This window comes from Thalassophryne amazonica, chromosome 4 (assembly GCF_902500255.1).
Source record: "Thalassophryne amazonica chromosome 4, fThaAma1.1, whole genome shotgun sequence".
Taxonomy (NCBI): domain Eukaryota; kingdom Metazoa; phylum Chordata; class Actinopteri; order Batrachoidiformes; family Batrachoididae; genus Thalassophryne; species Thalassophryne amazonica.
The window spans coordinates 136516973-136533516 of NC_047106.1; the positions used below are offsets into that span (position 1 = coordinate 136516973).

The following is a 16544-nucleotide window of genomic DNA, read 5'->3' on the forward strand; positions in this document are numbered from 1 at the left end:
TGAGCATGTCATGTTTTTCACCATTGTTTTTTGTCACTTTTTTATCTTGCTCTAGTCTGCTTTGCTTTTTGTCTCACTGCACCCTCTTGCACCTGCCCTTGTCTTTCTCGTTCACACCCCTTCCAGAACCTTCCTCACACCTCATTATTTAAGCCTTATAAACAGGGAAAGGTCAATACAGGAACAAGGCAAGCCAAAATCAGCAGCAGTATACAAATCATGAGATTATCTAGAGGTCAAAAAACAGGCAAAAGGTTAAAAAAAACATGGCGCGGCAAAAACAAGTGCGGTGACCCCTACAGGATGCCAAGGAGAGACTCTCAAATTTGAGTAATGTAGCAAGATGAAGTCCGGATTGAAAAGATGTTCCTGCTAGCTTGGCTAGCTGACCTGGTAGAGTTCTGGTCTTTAGTTTGAGCAGTCCGGGGTTCGATCCCACCACCGTCCCAGCCACAAAGGTCACACAAGGAACAAGGCCTGTGAAAAGGCTGGTAGTGAAGACACGAGGTACAACGAACTGGCAAAGACAGGAGGGAAAACAGAGGGTTTAAATAACACAAGTGATTAGGTGAAAATTAGGAACATGTGTGAAAGAACAATCAGGAAGGAGATGTGGCAAACAGAAAGGACAAGACACACCAAGACCTACCCACCTCAGACACAAGACAAGAGCATGCAGTTAGAGAAACACAAAGTAAAACAAAACCTGAACACAAAGCAATGAAAAACCCCAAACATGAATACAAAGAAAATACAAACCACACATATGAACGTAGTCCCACATGACAATGACAACAAGTTAAGACCCTTAATAAGACAATCATGGATTTTATTTTATTGTTAAGATATTGATGGATTTTAATTTTTTTTTTTCTTTGATCCTTGTTTTGTAGCTGACTTTGGGATCTCAGCTCAGATCACAGCCACCCTTGCCCGGCGGATGTCATTCATTGGGACGCCATACTGGTGAGGTCAAAAGCACGAAATGACTGTCTCTGAAATTTTTAATTGTCTTCAGATCTACCTTTTAGAATAACATTACTACAGTCAGGGCAGCACTGCTACTTAGCACTGCTGTCTCACAACGAGAAGGTCCCAGGTGGAAATGAAACCATGTTCTTTGTATGGCTGTTGCATGTTCTCCTCATGTCTGTGTGGGTTCCCACTGGGTTCTACAGGTTTTTTCCCACTTGGAAATTCTGTTGATGAGTGTGCCTGAGTTTGTCTTTTTAATATGTGTTGGCCCTATGTTCCCTGGGAACTGGGATTGCACCATTTGCAAGGTGCTCGAACAACGCTAACACAGCCATTGTTAGTGCCATTTTCCACATCACTTTGTGCATGCTTTTATGTCCACCTATATAATTGCAAATACATGGGTGTGTTAATTGTTCTTAAACGCGTCGCTCATGTGCACATGACTCTGATGACTTCTTGTGTTCACACTATTAACAGTTCCCAGCATCACCTCTATGTGTCTATGTGGGACAATAGCTGTAGAAACATGCGTATGCCAGCCAGGATTTTAGAGAATCTTTGGTGCTGTTGGAATAATTTTGCATCAATGCAGAGGTTACTTAGATGAGGTGCATCAGGTGCATTGTGAAGGAGCTTCAGCTTTGACATTTTGGCCATCTGCTGTAGGTGGATGAGTGCTGAGGACCATAGCCCCTGGAGAAGGCTAGGGGGACACCTACATTTCACCTGGCTACAGCAGATAAATGGTTATTATCAGGATGTGAGCTATTGGGGTGTTTTGGTTGCTTTTTTATTGTTCGCCTGCTTTTCTTGTGGGGTTTTTTCCCTTTTGGGTCTGTCTGTCCCTTTCTCTCTTGTTCGTCTCTGCTGGCTCTTGGTGGTGGGTGTTTCCCTCTCTCTGGCCACACCCCCTTTCTGGTGCATTCCACGCACACCTGCTTCCAATCAGCACCTCATCACCTGGGTGTATTTAAGCTCCTCTGTTTGCCTTCTTCCTTCGCCAGATTGTTGTGCCTTGTGCCTACTCTCAAGCTCTGTTTTTGTGTATTCTTGACCTGCTTGCCTCTCATGTGTTATGACCATCTGCCTGTATTATCGACCACGTCAAAGCCTGATGTTCCAAATATTTCTGCTCTTGTTGGACTGCCTTTTTGTGTACCGGACCCTGTTTACTGCTCCAGTAAACTGTTTTTACTCACAGAGCTGTGTTATCGAGTCCTGCATTTGTGTCCAGCTTTTCTGTGGGATCAGTCCTGATAGAACAATCTGGCCAACGATGAACAGAGCAGACTCGAGTTCCTTCCAGCTAGCCGTACGACATCACAGCAGACAGCTAGCCCAACAAGAGGACCGGCTCACTGCTCTCAGCTCAGGCTTTAGCGACCTAGCACAACGCCAAGATGCTTTCATGTCCTCTTTAAGCTCCCAGATGGAACAACTCCTGTTAAGATTCATCCCTCAGGCCAGCCCGGACCCGGTTAAAGGAAACACCAGTCATTCTCAGTCAAATCCGCCGGCCGCCATTCTGGCTCCTACACCGGAGGCTGCCATCTGCACTCAGCTTTCCCCTCTGGAATGATTCTCTGGAGAGACTGGCGACATGTTGCCTTTTATTACACAGTGTGAGCTACACTTTGAACTAATGTCATCTATGTTCCCGTCTGAAAGGGCGATGATAGCATACATGATTTCTCACCTGTCCAGCCGGGCTGCGGCGTGGGCTACCGCTGAATGGAGCTGTCGGTTGCCATCTTGCTCCTCCCTCCAGGCATTCACCGTCGCACTCCGGCAGGTTTTCCAACACATCTCCGGGACGCGAGGCGGCGCGCTCCCTCCTGAGGCTGAAGCAGGGCACTCGTCGGGTGACGGACTACGCTGTTGACTTCCGCATCCTTGCCGCCAAAAGTGAATGGAATCCTGCCGCACTCCTTGATGTGTTCTTTCACGGGCTTTCCATGGACATCCAGGATCGATTAATCCCTATGGATCTTCCAGATGACCTCAATGATCTTATTACTCTGGCTATCCGGATCGACCGGCGCTTGGCTGAGCGGCCCCGCTGGGAGGCTCGTCTCCAACCACCATGCTCCACACTCCGCAGCACTGACAAACCGTGGCTGCGGGGCCGTACACGGCTGTCGTGGGAGGAACAACGCCGCAGACGGGAGGATGGACTCTATTTTTATTGTGGACGGTTGGGTCATGTGGTTTCTGGTTGTCCAGCCAAGGGTGCCTCCTGTAATTCTCAGCCAGCGGTGCGGGTGAGTCACAATTCAATTTATTCCTCGGCCTCTCAGAATACCATTTCTGCCAAATTAGAATCTGATCAGTCCTCCGTTTCTGTGCCCGCTTTTGTGGATTCTGGGTCGGACGCCAATCTTATATTGTCATCTATCGCCAGATCCCTGCACCTTAAATTCTACTGTCTCTCACGACCTCTGGTGGTGAAGGCTGTGGATGGCCATGATATGGGACAAATAACTCACCGCACTCAGTCAGTCCACTTAACTGTCAATGAGAACCATGTGGAGTCAATCAGCTTCTTTGTCTTAGATAAGATGACTCATTCTGTTATTCTGGGGCATCCCTGGCTGCAACAACACAGTCCCGTTTTTGACTGGGTCAACAGGACTATAATTTCATGGGGGTCTCCTTGCTCAAAGAATTGTTTGATTAAAATTCCTACATCTCCATCTAATGGTACTCCTGATCTGGAGGGAGTACCTTCCTGTTATTATGATTTAGCACCAGTTTTTAGCAAGGCTAAGGCTAAATCACTGCCTCCTCATCGCATTTATGACTGTGCGATCGAGTTGTTGCCAGGGGCGAATCCGCCGCGGGGAAAACTGTTTTCTCTGTCGGGTCCTGAACGCATCGCAATGCAAAAATATATCCAAGAATCGCTCGAAGCAGGTTTAATTCGTCCCTCTTCGTCACCCGCAGGGGCGGGTTTCTTCTTTGTAGAGAAAAAGGATAAGTCACTTCAGCCATGTATTGATTATCGAGGATTAAATGAAATCACTGTGAAAAACCGCTATACTCTGCCTTTGATCTCTACTGCCTTTGAGTTATTAGAAGGCCCCAGGCTTTTTACAAAATTAGACCTCCGCAATGCTTACCACTTGGTCAGAATCAAGCAAGGAGATGAATGGAAAACGGCATTTAACACATTGATCTAGTGATGCCTTTTGAGCTCACCAACGCACCGGCCGTTTTCCAAAATCTGGTTAATGATGTTTTACGTGACTTTTTGAATAAATTCGTGTTCGTTTATTTAGATATCTTGATCTTTTCCCCTGATCTCAAGACCCACACCCAGCATGTGCGCACAGTCCTGCAAACCCTGTTGCACAATGGTCTGTATGTTAAGGCAGAAAAATGTGAATTCCATAGACCAACTGTATCTTTTTTAGGGTTTGTAATCTCAGAAGGGAGGATTCAGATGGACCCAGTTAAAGTGGCGGCAGTGCGCGAGTGGGCAGTTCCGATGAACCGTAAGGAGGTCCAGAGGTTTCTGGGCTTTGCGAACTTCTACCGTAAGTTCATCCGAAACTTCAGTACGGTCGCTGCTCCGCTGCATAACGTGACCTCATCCTTACGGGCATTCAAGTGGACCCCGGAATGTGATGAGGCCTTCAAGGTCCTAAAACAATGCTTTACGTCAGCCCCCGTGCTACACCTTCCTGACCCCGCACGGCAGTTTGTGGTCGAAGTCGATGCTTCTGACATCGGTGTCGGGGCAATCTTGTCCCAAATGAATCCCTCAGACCAAAGGCTTCATCCCTGTGCTTTTCTGTCCCGCAAGTTGTCTTCTGCCGAGCGTAATTACTGCATTGGCGATCACGAACTGCTAGCAATTAAAGTGGCCTTGGAGGAGTGGCGCCACTGGCTGGAGGGGGCACAAATGCCATTTATTGTGTATACTGACCACAAGAATTTAGCATATTTAAGAACAGCAAAACGGCTTAATGCTCGTCAGGCCCGGTGGGCTATATTTTTCAGTCGTTTTGACTTCGTCATCGCTTATCGACCTGGCACTAAGAACGGAAAACCGGATGCGCTGTCGAGACAATATGATGGTCCTGATGCTTTATCCGATCCTGGCAACATTCTTCCACCTTCTTGTTTTGTCTCTGCCATAACCTGGGAAATAGAATCCCAGGTGAAAGCTGCTCTAGAGACGGAATGCATACCCACTGAATGTCCACCGGGCAAGTTGTTCGTTCCGTCCTCGCTCAGGGGGGAGGTGATTAACTGGGGACATAGTAGCTGTTTTGCTTGCCATCCAGGAATAAAGAAAACTATACATGTGTTACAACAACGTTTCTGGTGGCCACGTATGATCACTGATGTTACAGAGTTTGTGAATGCCTGTCAGGTTTGCGCGGTGCATAAATCCTCCTCACGTCCACCAGCTGGTACATTATTGCCTCTTCCTATACCTAGACAACCTTGGACTCACATCTCTGTAGACTTTGTCACTGGACTTCCGCCATCAAGGGGACACACTGTCATTTTGACTGTAGTTGACCGTTTATCCAAGATGTGTCATTTTGTGCCTTTACTTAACTTACCTACTGCCAAAGAACTAGCTGAGGTTATGCTTACTCACGTATTCCGCCTTCATGGATATAGTCTCCGACCGGGGTTCACAGTTCATTGCTAGATTTTGGAGGGAATTCTGCCGTCTCCTCGGGGCTACCTCCAGTCTCACTTCTGGGTATCATCCACAAGCTAATGGTCAGACTGAACGTTTTAATCAGGAGTTGGAAAAGGGGCTTAGGATTTTGTGTTCACAACACCCATCTGTACTGACGTATCTGTACTTTACTGCATTATTTACATTTCTGGAGACTTTCAGTTTTACTCCACTACATTTCCTAAATAAAGTGTATGCTTTTACTCTGATACATTTCCCGTAACCATCTTTGGTACTTGTTACTACAATACAAAAGTAGAAGAAATGTGTTTGCAGAGGTGAAAGTAAGCTGGAGCACAGCGATATGCCGTACCAGGAAGACAGTCCTCTACAGCCGGAGCACAGCACCTTTCTCCCCTGCAGCATCAAGTTCCATGTTTGGCATAAAACAAGTTTAAAAGACAAAAAAATAAAAGATGACAGTTTGAATCTGCACCCTGCTGAAGAAGATGAAGACCGGAGGGTGAAAAGGGGGCCATCTGCACTCTGGACTCCAAATGCGCACACGCCGACGCACACACACACATACACATGGATCGGCACCTGCTTGAGTCCAGCGCACGATCGGCCTTAACACACACTTAAGGGGAAAACTTCAGTACAGACAAAACTGGCTGGCATGTCTATTTTGTTTTATGTTATTTGAAGTTTTTGCGGAGAAGCACAGCATAAGAGCGGTGCTGTGTTTTGGATTCGAGAGCGCAAAGAGCTCCATGTTTGGTTGCTTTGCAGTGGTTGGTGGTGGTGATGCTTGAAAAGTTGTTTTATTTTTTAACTTTTCCTTAAATTTGGCACAACTGTACAGCTATAAATGACTGTTCTGTTTGACAAGAGCCTGGCTGTTGTGTTTAACAGAAAAGTGTGTGTGGGTTTATTTACAGCAATATACATCCACCTGTCACTTCACTCATCCCGTTAAAAACACCAGCTGCTCCGCCAGAAGAGGATCCAGCCTTTTATAGGTGCTGAGGCCCCCTACCGGTGTCTCCAGACACCACATTGGGTTTCTTTTTATGTCGTCGTTTCACTCTGCACTCGTTTTGGATTTTACTTTTACTCAATACTTTTACTTAAAGTGCATTTTATATGAGAACTTTACTTTTGATACTTAAGTACATTAAATGTCAGATACTTTAAGACTTTAAGACTTTAACTCAAGTAATATTTTGAAAGGAGACTTTAACTTTTACCAAAGTAATTTTATGGCAAGATACTTGTACTTTATACAAGACTGTCTGCACCTAACAGCTACTGCCTTCTGCAAGATCTGCAAGTTGTGAGCCTTCTGGAACTCGAAGCATGTTTTGCATTGAGCCCTTGAAGCCCAATGTTGTGTTGTGATGATTATTAGTCATTATTATGCCAGTATGTTATACTTTAGGTCTCCTGTCCATTAGGAGTCATTGACTCTCATCTAAAAAAGCAGAATGAGGTCACATAGGGGTCCCACACTGTATGGGTTCACTGTGTAATGTAGATGTGTGCAGACTCAGTGTGGTTGTTTGTGAACATGCACCTGTTCCTGTCCTCAGGATGGCTCCAGAGGTGGCAGCGGTGGAGATGAAAGGTGGCTACAATGAACTCTGTGATGTCTGGTCAGTGGGAATCACAGCTATAGAGCTGGCAGAGCTGCAACCGCCGATGTTTGATGTCCACCCGCTGCGGTAGGTCCAACTGATTAACTGAAACACAAAAACACATGTGGATCTTTGCCCACGCTAAACTAATTTTTTCTGGGTTTCTTCGGGCTTGATCTTGATCAGTGTCACCACAGTGGATCCATTGTGGACATGCATGTTGAAACTCCTGACATAAATCTATAACTAGACCGCAACTAGAGCATAACTAGAGCACAAACCTCCACCAACACTAGTTTCCAATTCCACAAACCGTTACCTTGGAAAAAATTTTCAAGGAAAAAGTCGTGTTTGAAATGACTTTTCATAAGATAAAATATAATACAAATTCTAATCCAATTACATTTATTCCACAAATCTGATTGGTTAATCGCGTGAGATTTCAGACCGTATAACACCGGGTAACTGTGGCAAAATATTCAGCCGTTTCACATTTGGATGTATTACTCCACGTCCAGCCCAGTGTTCTGATGGGATGACATTCCTGTCGAAAATCATTCTTGTCCTCCACGCAACTGTGCATGTGTGTGCATACGCAGTTGCATCCTCCACGCGACTTTAAAGTTCTGGAGAAGAGAAGAAAAATAAACATAAAATTTAACTGAATGAAAGAGCACAAATTTAAAAAGAAAAAAAATTATCAGAATGTAGTAGCAAAAAAGAGATTGCATATAAAAAAGAGAAAGGTACATACAAAACTGTGGATATTACACAAAAACAAATGTCAAGTGTGGCATGTGACCTGGCTATTTGGTTCCGGTGGCATTCAAAGCTCTAACAGCAGTTGGGTAGAAACTGTTTTTCAGTCTATTTGTTCTTGCTTTAATGGCCCTGTTCCGTCTGCCTGATGGCAGCAGGTCAAACAGAGAGTGTCCAGGGTGGCATGAGTCCTTTAGGATGGTTCTTGGCTCTCCTGAGACAGTAAGAGCCATGAAGGCCCCCCCCCCCCCCCCCCCCAAAAGCATGGGTTATAGGTCACCCAATAATCTTGTGTGCCATTTTGGTATCTCTCTGGAGCTCTTTCCTGTTTGCCCCGTGGTGCTGGCAAACCATGTACAGAGGCAGTATGTGAGGATGCTCTCCATGTTCAAGCGGTAAAAAGACACGAGCAATCTCTGGTTTATGTTATTTTTCCTGAGGATTCTCAGAAAGTGGAGTCTTTACTGTGGCCTTTACGCCCATCACACGAGAGGCCGAATGAGCCTGAATCCCCTCCCAATGAAAATTCGAACCACATTCGGGAAGTATTGAAGCGCAGTCGTAAACGTCGGACAGAATTGCACACACGGTCTTGAACGACACAATGTCTGTCCCTCCCAACTGCACCTTGAAGTTTGGATTTTTTTTCCCCATTTTTGCTAATTCGGCTTGGCTGGTGCTCATTCGTACTAAGTGTGATGGGGCCCTTTCCAAATCACATCCAATCAATGGAATTTACCGCAGGTGGACTCATGCAGGTAGAAACATCTCAAGGATGATCAGAGGAAACAGGAAACACCTGAGCTCAATTTTGAACTTCATGGCAAAGTCTGTGAATACTTATGTACATGTGATTTCTTAGGTTTTTTTTTCCATCCATCCATCCATCTATTTTCTTCCGCTTTATCCGGAGTCGGGTCACGGGGGCAGCAGCTCAAGCAAAGCCGCCCAGACCTCCCAATCCACACACACCTCCCCCAGCTCCTCCGGGGGAACCACAAGGCGTTCCCAAGCCAGCTGAGAGACGTAGTCCCTCCAGCGTGTCCTGGGTCTTCCCCGGGGCTTCCTCCCAATGGGACGTGGCAGGTAGGTTTTTTTATTTTTAATAAATTTGCAAAAAAAAAAAAAAAACTGGAGACATGGAGTCCGAGTGGACCATGTTCTCCACCTCCATTGTTGATGCGGCCACTCGTAGCTGTGGTCACAAAGTCTCTGGTGCCTGTCACGGCGGCAATCCCCGAACCCGGTGGTGGACGCCGGAAGTAAGGGATGCCGTCAAGCTGAAGAAGGAGTCCTACTTATCTTTGTTGGTAGGTGGGACCCTGGAGGCAACTGACAGGTACCGGCAGGCCAAGCATGCCGCAGCTCGTGCGGTCGCAGAGGCAAAAACTCAGGTCTGGGAGGAGTTCGGGGAGGCCATGGAGGAGGACTATCGGTCGGCCTCGAAGAGATTCTGGCAAATCGTCCGGCGCATCAGGAGGAGGAAGCAGCTCTCCACCCGCACTGTTTACAGTGAGGGTGGGGAGCTGTTGACCCTGACTGGGGATGTTGTCGGGCGGTGGAAGGAATACTTCGAGGATCTCCTCAATCCCATTGTCATGTCTTCCGAAGAGGAAGCAGAGACTAGGTACTCAGAGGTGGACTCATCCATTACCCAGGCCGAAGTCACCGAGATGGTTAGAAAGCTCCTCGGTGGCAAGGCTCCTGGGATGGATGAAATCCATCCTGAGTACCTTAAGTCTCTGGATGTTGTGGGACTGTCTTGGCTGACATGCCTCTGCAACATCTCGTGGCGATCAGGGACAGTGCCTCTGGATTGGCAGACCGGGGTGGTGGTCCCTCTGTTTAAGAAGGGGGACCGGAGGGTGTGTTCTAACTATAGGGGGATCACACGCCTCAGCCTCCCCAGTAAGGTCTATTCTGGAGTACTGGAGAGGAGAATTCGACCGATGGTCGAACCTCGGAATCAGGCGGAGCAGTGTGGTTTTCGTCCTGGTCGCGGCACACTAGACCAGCTCTACACACTCCATTGGGTGCTCGAGGGTTCATGGGAGTTCGCCCAACCAGTCCACATGTGTTTTGTGGATCTGGAGAAGGCGTTTGACCGTGTCCCTCGGGGCACCCTGTGGGGGGTGCTCTGGGAGTACGGGGTCTGGGGTCCTTTGCTAAGGGCTATCCGGTCCCTGTACGGTTGCAGCAGGAGCTTGGTTCGCATTGCCGGTAGTAAGTCAAACCTGTTTCCAGTGCACGTTGGCCTCCGCCAGGGCTGCCCTTTGTCACCGGTTCTGTTCATTATTTTTATGGACAGAATTTCTAGGCGCAGCCAGGGTGTAGAGGGGTCTGGTTTGGGAACCACAGAATCTCGTCTCTGCTGTTTGCAGACGATGTGATTCTGTTGGCTTCATCAAATCAGGACCTTCAGCGTGCACTAAGGCGGTTTGCAGCCGAGTGTGAAGCGTCTGGGATGAGAATCAGCACCTCCAAATCCGAGGCCATGGTTCTCGACCGGAAAAAGGTGCTTTGCCCTCTTCAGGTCAGTGGAGTGTCCTTGCCTCAAGTGGAGGAGTTTAAGTATCTCAGGGTCTTGTTCACGAGTGAGGGACGGATGGAGCGTGAGATCAATAGACGGATTGGTGCAGTATCTGCAGTGATGCGGTCGCTGTATCGGACCATCGTGATGAAGAGAGAGCTGAGTAGGGGGGCAAAGCTCTCGATTTACCGATTGATCTACGTTCCGATCCTCACCTATGGTCATGAGATTTGGCTCATGACCGAAAGAACGAGATCGTGAGTACAAGTGGCCGAGATGAGTTTCCTCCGCAGGGTGGCTGGGCGCTCCCTTAGAGATAGGGTGAGGAGCTCGGCCACTCGGGAGGAGCTCGGAGTCGAGCCGCTGCTCCTCCACATCGAAAGGAGTCAGTTGAGGTGGCTCGGGCATCTTTTCTGGATGCCCCCTGGACGCCTTGCTGGAGACGTGTTCTGGGCACGTCCCATTGGGAGGAGGCCCCGGGGAAGACCCAGGACACGCTGGAGGGACTGCATCTCTCAGCTGGCTTGAGAATGCCTTGAGGTTCCCCCGGAGGAGCTGGGGGAGGTGTGTGTGGATCGGGAGGTCTGGGCGGCTTTGCTTGAGCTGCTGCCCCCGCGATCCGACTCCGGATGAAGCGGAAGAAAATGGATGGATGGATAAAAAAAAAACTTTTTTCACATTATGGGGTATTGTGTGTAGAATTTTGGAATAAGGCTGTAAAATAAAAAAAAAGTGGAACAAGTGAAGCACTGTGAATACTTTCCGGATGCACTGTAAATATACACCTCTCAATACTTAGCTATGGCCCTGGCTCAAATGCACAAAGTCACCTTCACACACACACACACACACACACTCACACACACACACACTCTCTCTTCTTACCCCTTCAGATGCTCCTGGTAGGGGTCACCACAGTGCCCCATTTAAAGACATTCCCTGAAACACTTCATGGAGCCGCAAAAATAAGTGTCTTGGTCATTTCTGGAATATTCCCTTTTAAGTGATGCAGCATAATGCTTTGCATGCAGGCAGTTTGGAATATTAAAAACTAGTATATTCACAACAGACAGAGGATATTCCCCAATTTTATTTACATGTATATGGGGTTTCTCACGTACCATCCTCCCATGCCACCCTGCAAAGACCTCTTGCCACCCCATGGAAAATTTTCTGGATCCGCCACTGTTGCTGTGTCTCAGTGTTCATCTGAACTACAGCATAAAGCACCTGCTGCTGATAAAACACCAATTAATTTACACATCACTGAGTATCTAACTTTCATGCTGTTGTCACATTTTCCACCACATATGTAATTTGCAAGTTCTTGACAAACAGTTGGGATCCAGACAAGTCTGTTTTCACTTCAGTGCAATCAGAGTTTCCATAAAATACACACAGAAATATTTGCCCTAACTTTTAAGATTTATGTAATTTTATTACATGACAGAATCCCATTTACTTTTTTTTAGATAATTTTAATACAAACCTACCGAATAAACCTTACATGATGCATATTCATTAATCCTATTTATTTGAAATGCATAATCCTCAGCTTTATGTATTTAGTATTAATAAAATATAAATACTCTATACATAGGCAACATAATTATTATGCAATTCAAACAATATACTTTATGTATTTTAAATAAATACTGTCATTATTATTGATTTAGAGTAATTATATTATAAGGTGGCTCTCGAGGACCGAACTTGGCCACCCCTGCTTTAGTAAATCAGGCCCTCGGTGAACAATAAACATGAAACCAGGTCCTCATTGTTGTGCTTTGTTTTTCTCTTCAGGGTCCTGTTTCTCATGTCCAAGAGCGGCTACCAACCTCCAAAACTAAAGGACAAGTCAAAATGGTAAATTCTAGCTATTTTCTGTATATTGTATTTAACCAAAGTGCATGTGCTGTTGCTATTTTCTGAGTTCTGACAACTGGCTGGCTTATAAAGCACATATTGAAAATGAAAGTAAAGCTGCACATAGCTGCATTCTCAGCCAGAACCGCAACAAATGCTGCTTTTGCTTCAATTTTTTTCCCCCAATGGAGCACGGACTAGGACTACCCTATTTAAAGATGGTTGAACATGACTGAAGCTGTTAAGACAACCAACACCCGGAAGTGACCAGAAAACCAGTCAGTATCTGGTGTGACCACCATTTGCATCACATCTCCTTCAGATAGAGTCGATCAGGTTGTTGATTGTGACGTGTGGAATGTTGGTCTGCTCCACTTCACTGGCTGTGTGAAGTTGCTGGATATTGGCAGGAACTGGAACATGCTGTCATATACGCCGATCCAGAGCATCCCAAACATGCTCAGTGGGTGACATGTCCAGTGAGGATGCTGGATGGTTGTGGATGATTGACACAACAGTGGCTCCGATGACCTCATCACGGTTTTTCTGTGCATTCAGATGCAATCAAAAAAATGCACCTGTGTTCGTTGTCCGTAACATACACCTGCCCACACCATAACCCCACCGCCATCATGGGCCACTTGATCCACAATGTTGATATCAGCAAACTGCTCACCCACACAATACCACAACACGCTGTCTGCCATCTGCCCTGAACAGTGAAAACCGAGATTCATCCGTGAAGAGGACACCTGTCCAATGTCCCAAATGCCATCGAAGGTGAGCATTTGCCCACTCAAATCAGTTATGACAACAAACCACAGTCAGGATGAGACCCTGATGAGGATGACTAATATGCAGATGAGCTTCCCTGAGATGGTTTCTGACAGTTTGTGCAGAAATTCTCAGACGATTTCGGAGGTGAACATGTGGAGGTCCTGGGCTGGTGTGGTTGCATGTGGTCTGGGATTGTGAGGATGTACTGCCACATTCTCTGAAACACCTTTGGAGATGGCTTATGATTGAGAAATGAACATTCAGTTCATGGGCAACAGCTCTGGTGGACATTCCTGCAGTCAGTATGCCAATTGCACACTCCCTCAAAACGTGGGATATCTGTGGCATTGTGCTGTGAGATAAAACTGAACATTTCAGAGTGGCCTTTTATGGTGACCAGCCTAAGGCTGGTCACAATGTGTGACCTGTGCAATAATCATACTGTCTAATCAGCATCTTGATATGCCACACCTGTAAGGTAGGATGGATTATCTCAGCAAAAGAGAAGTGCTCACTAACATAGATTTAGACAGATTTATGAACAATATTTGAGAGAAACAGGTCTTTTGTATAGAAAAATATAGAAAATGTTTCAGATGTTTGAGTTCAGCTTATAACAAATCAGAGCAAAACCAAAAGTGTTTATATTTTTGTTGAGTGTATATCACGATACTTCAAACTTGCCTCAGAGGGCTTAAACCCTCAAACGACAAACTATCTTAACAACTAAGTGACCGGAGGGGCATTTTGTCCTGGAACAAGAGTAAGATCCAGGCTTTCAGTGACTTCCTGGGCTCAGCCAATCTAGAGTGTTTCTGTATGTGGTGAGAGTGTTGAACTTGTATAGACATTCACTTACTTTGAGACTGTCAGGGTTTGATATTACGTCTGATTTTCTGATTTGCTTTTGATTTGCTTTGTTTCTTTCCTTTTTTCTTATGCATTGCTTTTCTGTGCATTCATGCTCTTGTGGGGAATGTTCTGCTTGGGTCTGTCTTTTGCTATCTCTTTTGTTTGTCTCCTGGTTCTTGGTGAAGGGTGTCTCTGTCTCTTTCTCTCTCTCTGACCACGCCCTGTTTCTGATGCCTTCAATGCACACATGTTCTTGATTTGCTGATTGTCACCTGGGGTCATTTAAGCTCACTGGTTGTGTTTGTTCCTCACCAGATTGATGCGCCTTTTGCCTTCTCTCCAGCTCTTGATTTCGTGTTCCATAGTCCTGCCTGCCTCATTGTGTTCTCGACCTCCTGCCCGTTTGTTCCGATCTCGCCTAAGCCTGGTGATTGTTGTACTGCTGTGTTTTTGGACTGCCTTTCCATCTGCCGACCATCACTATCCTCACCACTAAAGTCTTTCTACAACCAGAGCTGTTTGTGTGAGCCTCGCATTTGTGTCCTAACCCGCCTGTCAGAGACTGAGAGATGCTTGTAGGCCATGGGCCATGGTCTCGCGTGCACCCCCCTCCCCCCAACCCTAAAAACGTGGCATCATTAGAATGCTTAGGATGTCTAGATTACAAAAATAACTGGTTACAGTAAAAATACTGAGCCTCACCTTAACATATGACAGCATTAGATTATTACACTGTCATTAACCACCCTATTACGGAATACAAAACTGTCAGAGGATGCCTATAGCAGAAAAGGCCACACATGAAGTAGGTCAAGACTGTGTCATTACAACCTTCGACACAGGGGTTTGTATGAATTCATATCCTCTGGTTTGAATAAGAAAGCTGTGCACATAATTCAAAATGTCAGATTCTATATAAAGACAGCTTGCATTTAGTGTCTTAAATGTCTCATTCGCTTAAACATTGATGATTTGGTAACTCTTTGTGTAAAAAAATATCAGATGTCACAATCGGACATTGTCTTTTGGCTAGGGTGGGTCAATAAAAGTGCTTAAATATCATAGTGAGGCCCAGTATTTTTACTGTTACCAATTATTTTTGTAATCTAGATATTCTAAGCTTTCTAATGATGTCAAATTTATACTGTTGTGGGGGGGTGGGGGGTGTATGCAGGACCATGCTGGCCCATATGCAGTCACAGAGATCACTGGACAGAGGTGTTTGGCGACATCAGTACCTTTGCAGGGAGTTGCTTCATCACTTATTGTATGGTTGTGAGGCTTTGAACCTAACCAGTGACCTAAGGTAATGACTGGAAGTCTTTCAGGTCTCAAGTTCCGGGTCTCGTCAGAAGATCCTTGGGTATCGCTACAGTCACTGTATGGTGCATTGAACATGTGGGGCATTTCACTGAGCGTGATCCAGCACATACGTGCTTCACTGCTGAGATTTCAAGTGGCTGGAGAAGGCCAAGAGAACACACATCTTTCATCTGGCCATAGCACATACAGTGCATTCAGAAAGTATTCAATGCGCTTCACTTTTTTCACCTTTTATGTTACAGTCTTATTCCAAAATGGATTCAATTTATTTTTTCTTCAAGATTCTACACACAACACCCCATAATGTCAATGTGAAAACGTTTGTAGAGATTTTTGCAAATTTATTAAAATCAAAAATAAAAAAAAAGCCTATCACATGTACATAAATATTCACAGCCTTTGCCATGAAGCTCAAAATTGAGCTCAGGGGCATCCTGTTTCTACTGATCATTCTTGAGATGTTTCTTCAGCTTAATTGGAGTCCACCTGGGTTAAAATCAGTTGACTGGACATGATTTGGAAAGGCACACACATGTCTACATATAAGGTCCCAAAGTTGACGGTGCATGTCAGAGCACAAACCAAGCATGAAGTCAAAGGAATTGTCTGTAGACCTCTGAGACAGGATTGTCTCGCGGCACAAATCTGGGGAAGGGTACAGAAACATTTCTGCTGCTTTGAAGGTCCCAATGAGTACAGTGGCCTCTATCATCTGATTCAGTTCAGATCCAGGCCCTCGGATTTACCTCTTCCTACAGCTGGCCGCCCGTCTAAACTGAGTGATTGGGGGAGAAGGACCTTAGTCAGGGACGTGACCAAGAACCTGATGGTCACTCTGTCTGAGCTTCAGCATTTCTCTGTGGAGAGAGGAGAACCTTCCAGAAGAACAAACATCTCTGCAGCAATCCACCAATCAGGTCTGTATGGTAGAGTGGCCAGACGGAAGCCACTCCTTAGTAAAAGTCACATGGCAGCCCACCTGGAGTTTGACAAAAAGCCCCCGAAGGACTCTCAGACCATGAAAAACAAAATTCTCTGGTCTGATGAGACAAAGATTGAACTCTTTGGCATGAATGCCAGGCGTCATGTTTGGAGGAAACCAGGCACCATCCCAACAGTGAAGCATGGTGGTGGCAGCATCATGCTGGGGGGATATTTTTCAGTAGCAGGAACTGGGAGACTA

General features: G+C 46.0%; 1 protein-coding gene across 1 annotated transcript in view; it reads left to right on the forward strand.

Moving 5' to 3' along the window:
• LOC117508815 (mitogen-activated protein kinase kinase kinase kinase 5-like) overlaps window positions 1-16544 on the forward strand; it is a 183957-nt gene that overhangs the window by 71285 nt on the left and 96128 nt on the right. The window contains exons 8-10 of the mRNA XM_034168648.1: window positions 894-966; window positions 7210-7341; window positions 12347-12409. Coding sequence (XP_034024539.1) covers window positions 894-966; window positions 7210-7341; window positions 12347-12409 — 268 coding nt within the window. The remainder of the gene's footprint in view (window positions 1-893; window positions 967-7209; window positions 7342-12346; window positions 12410-16544) is intronic.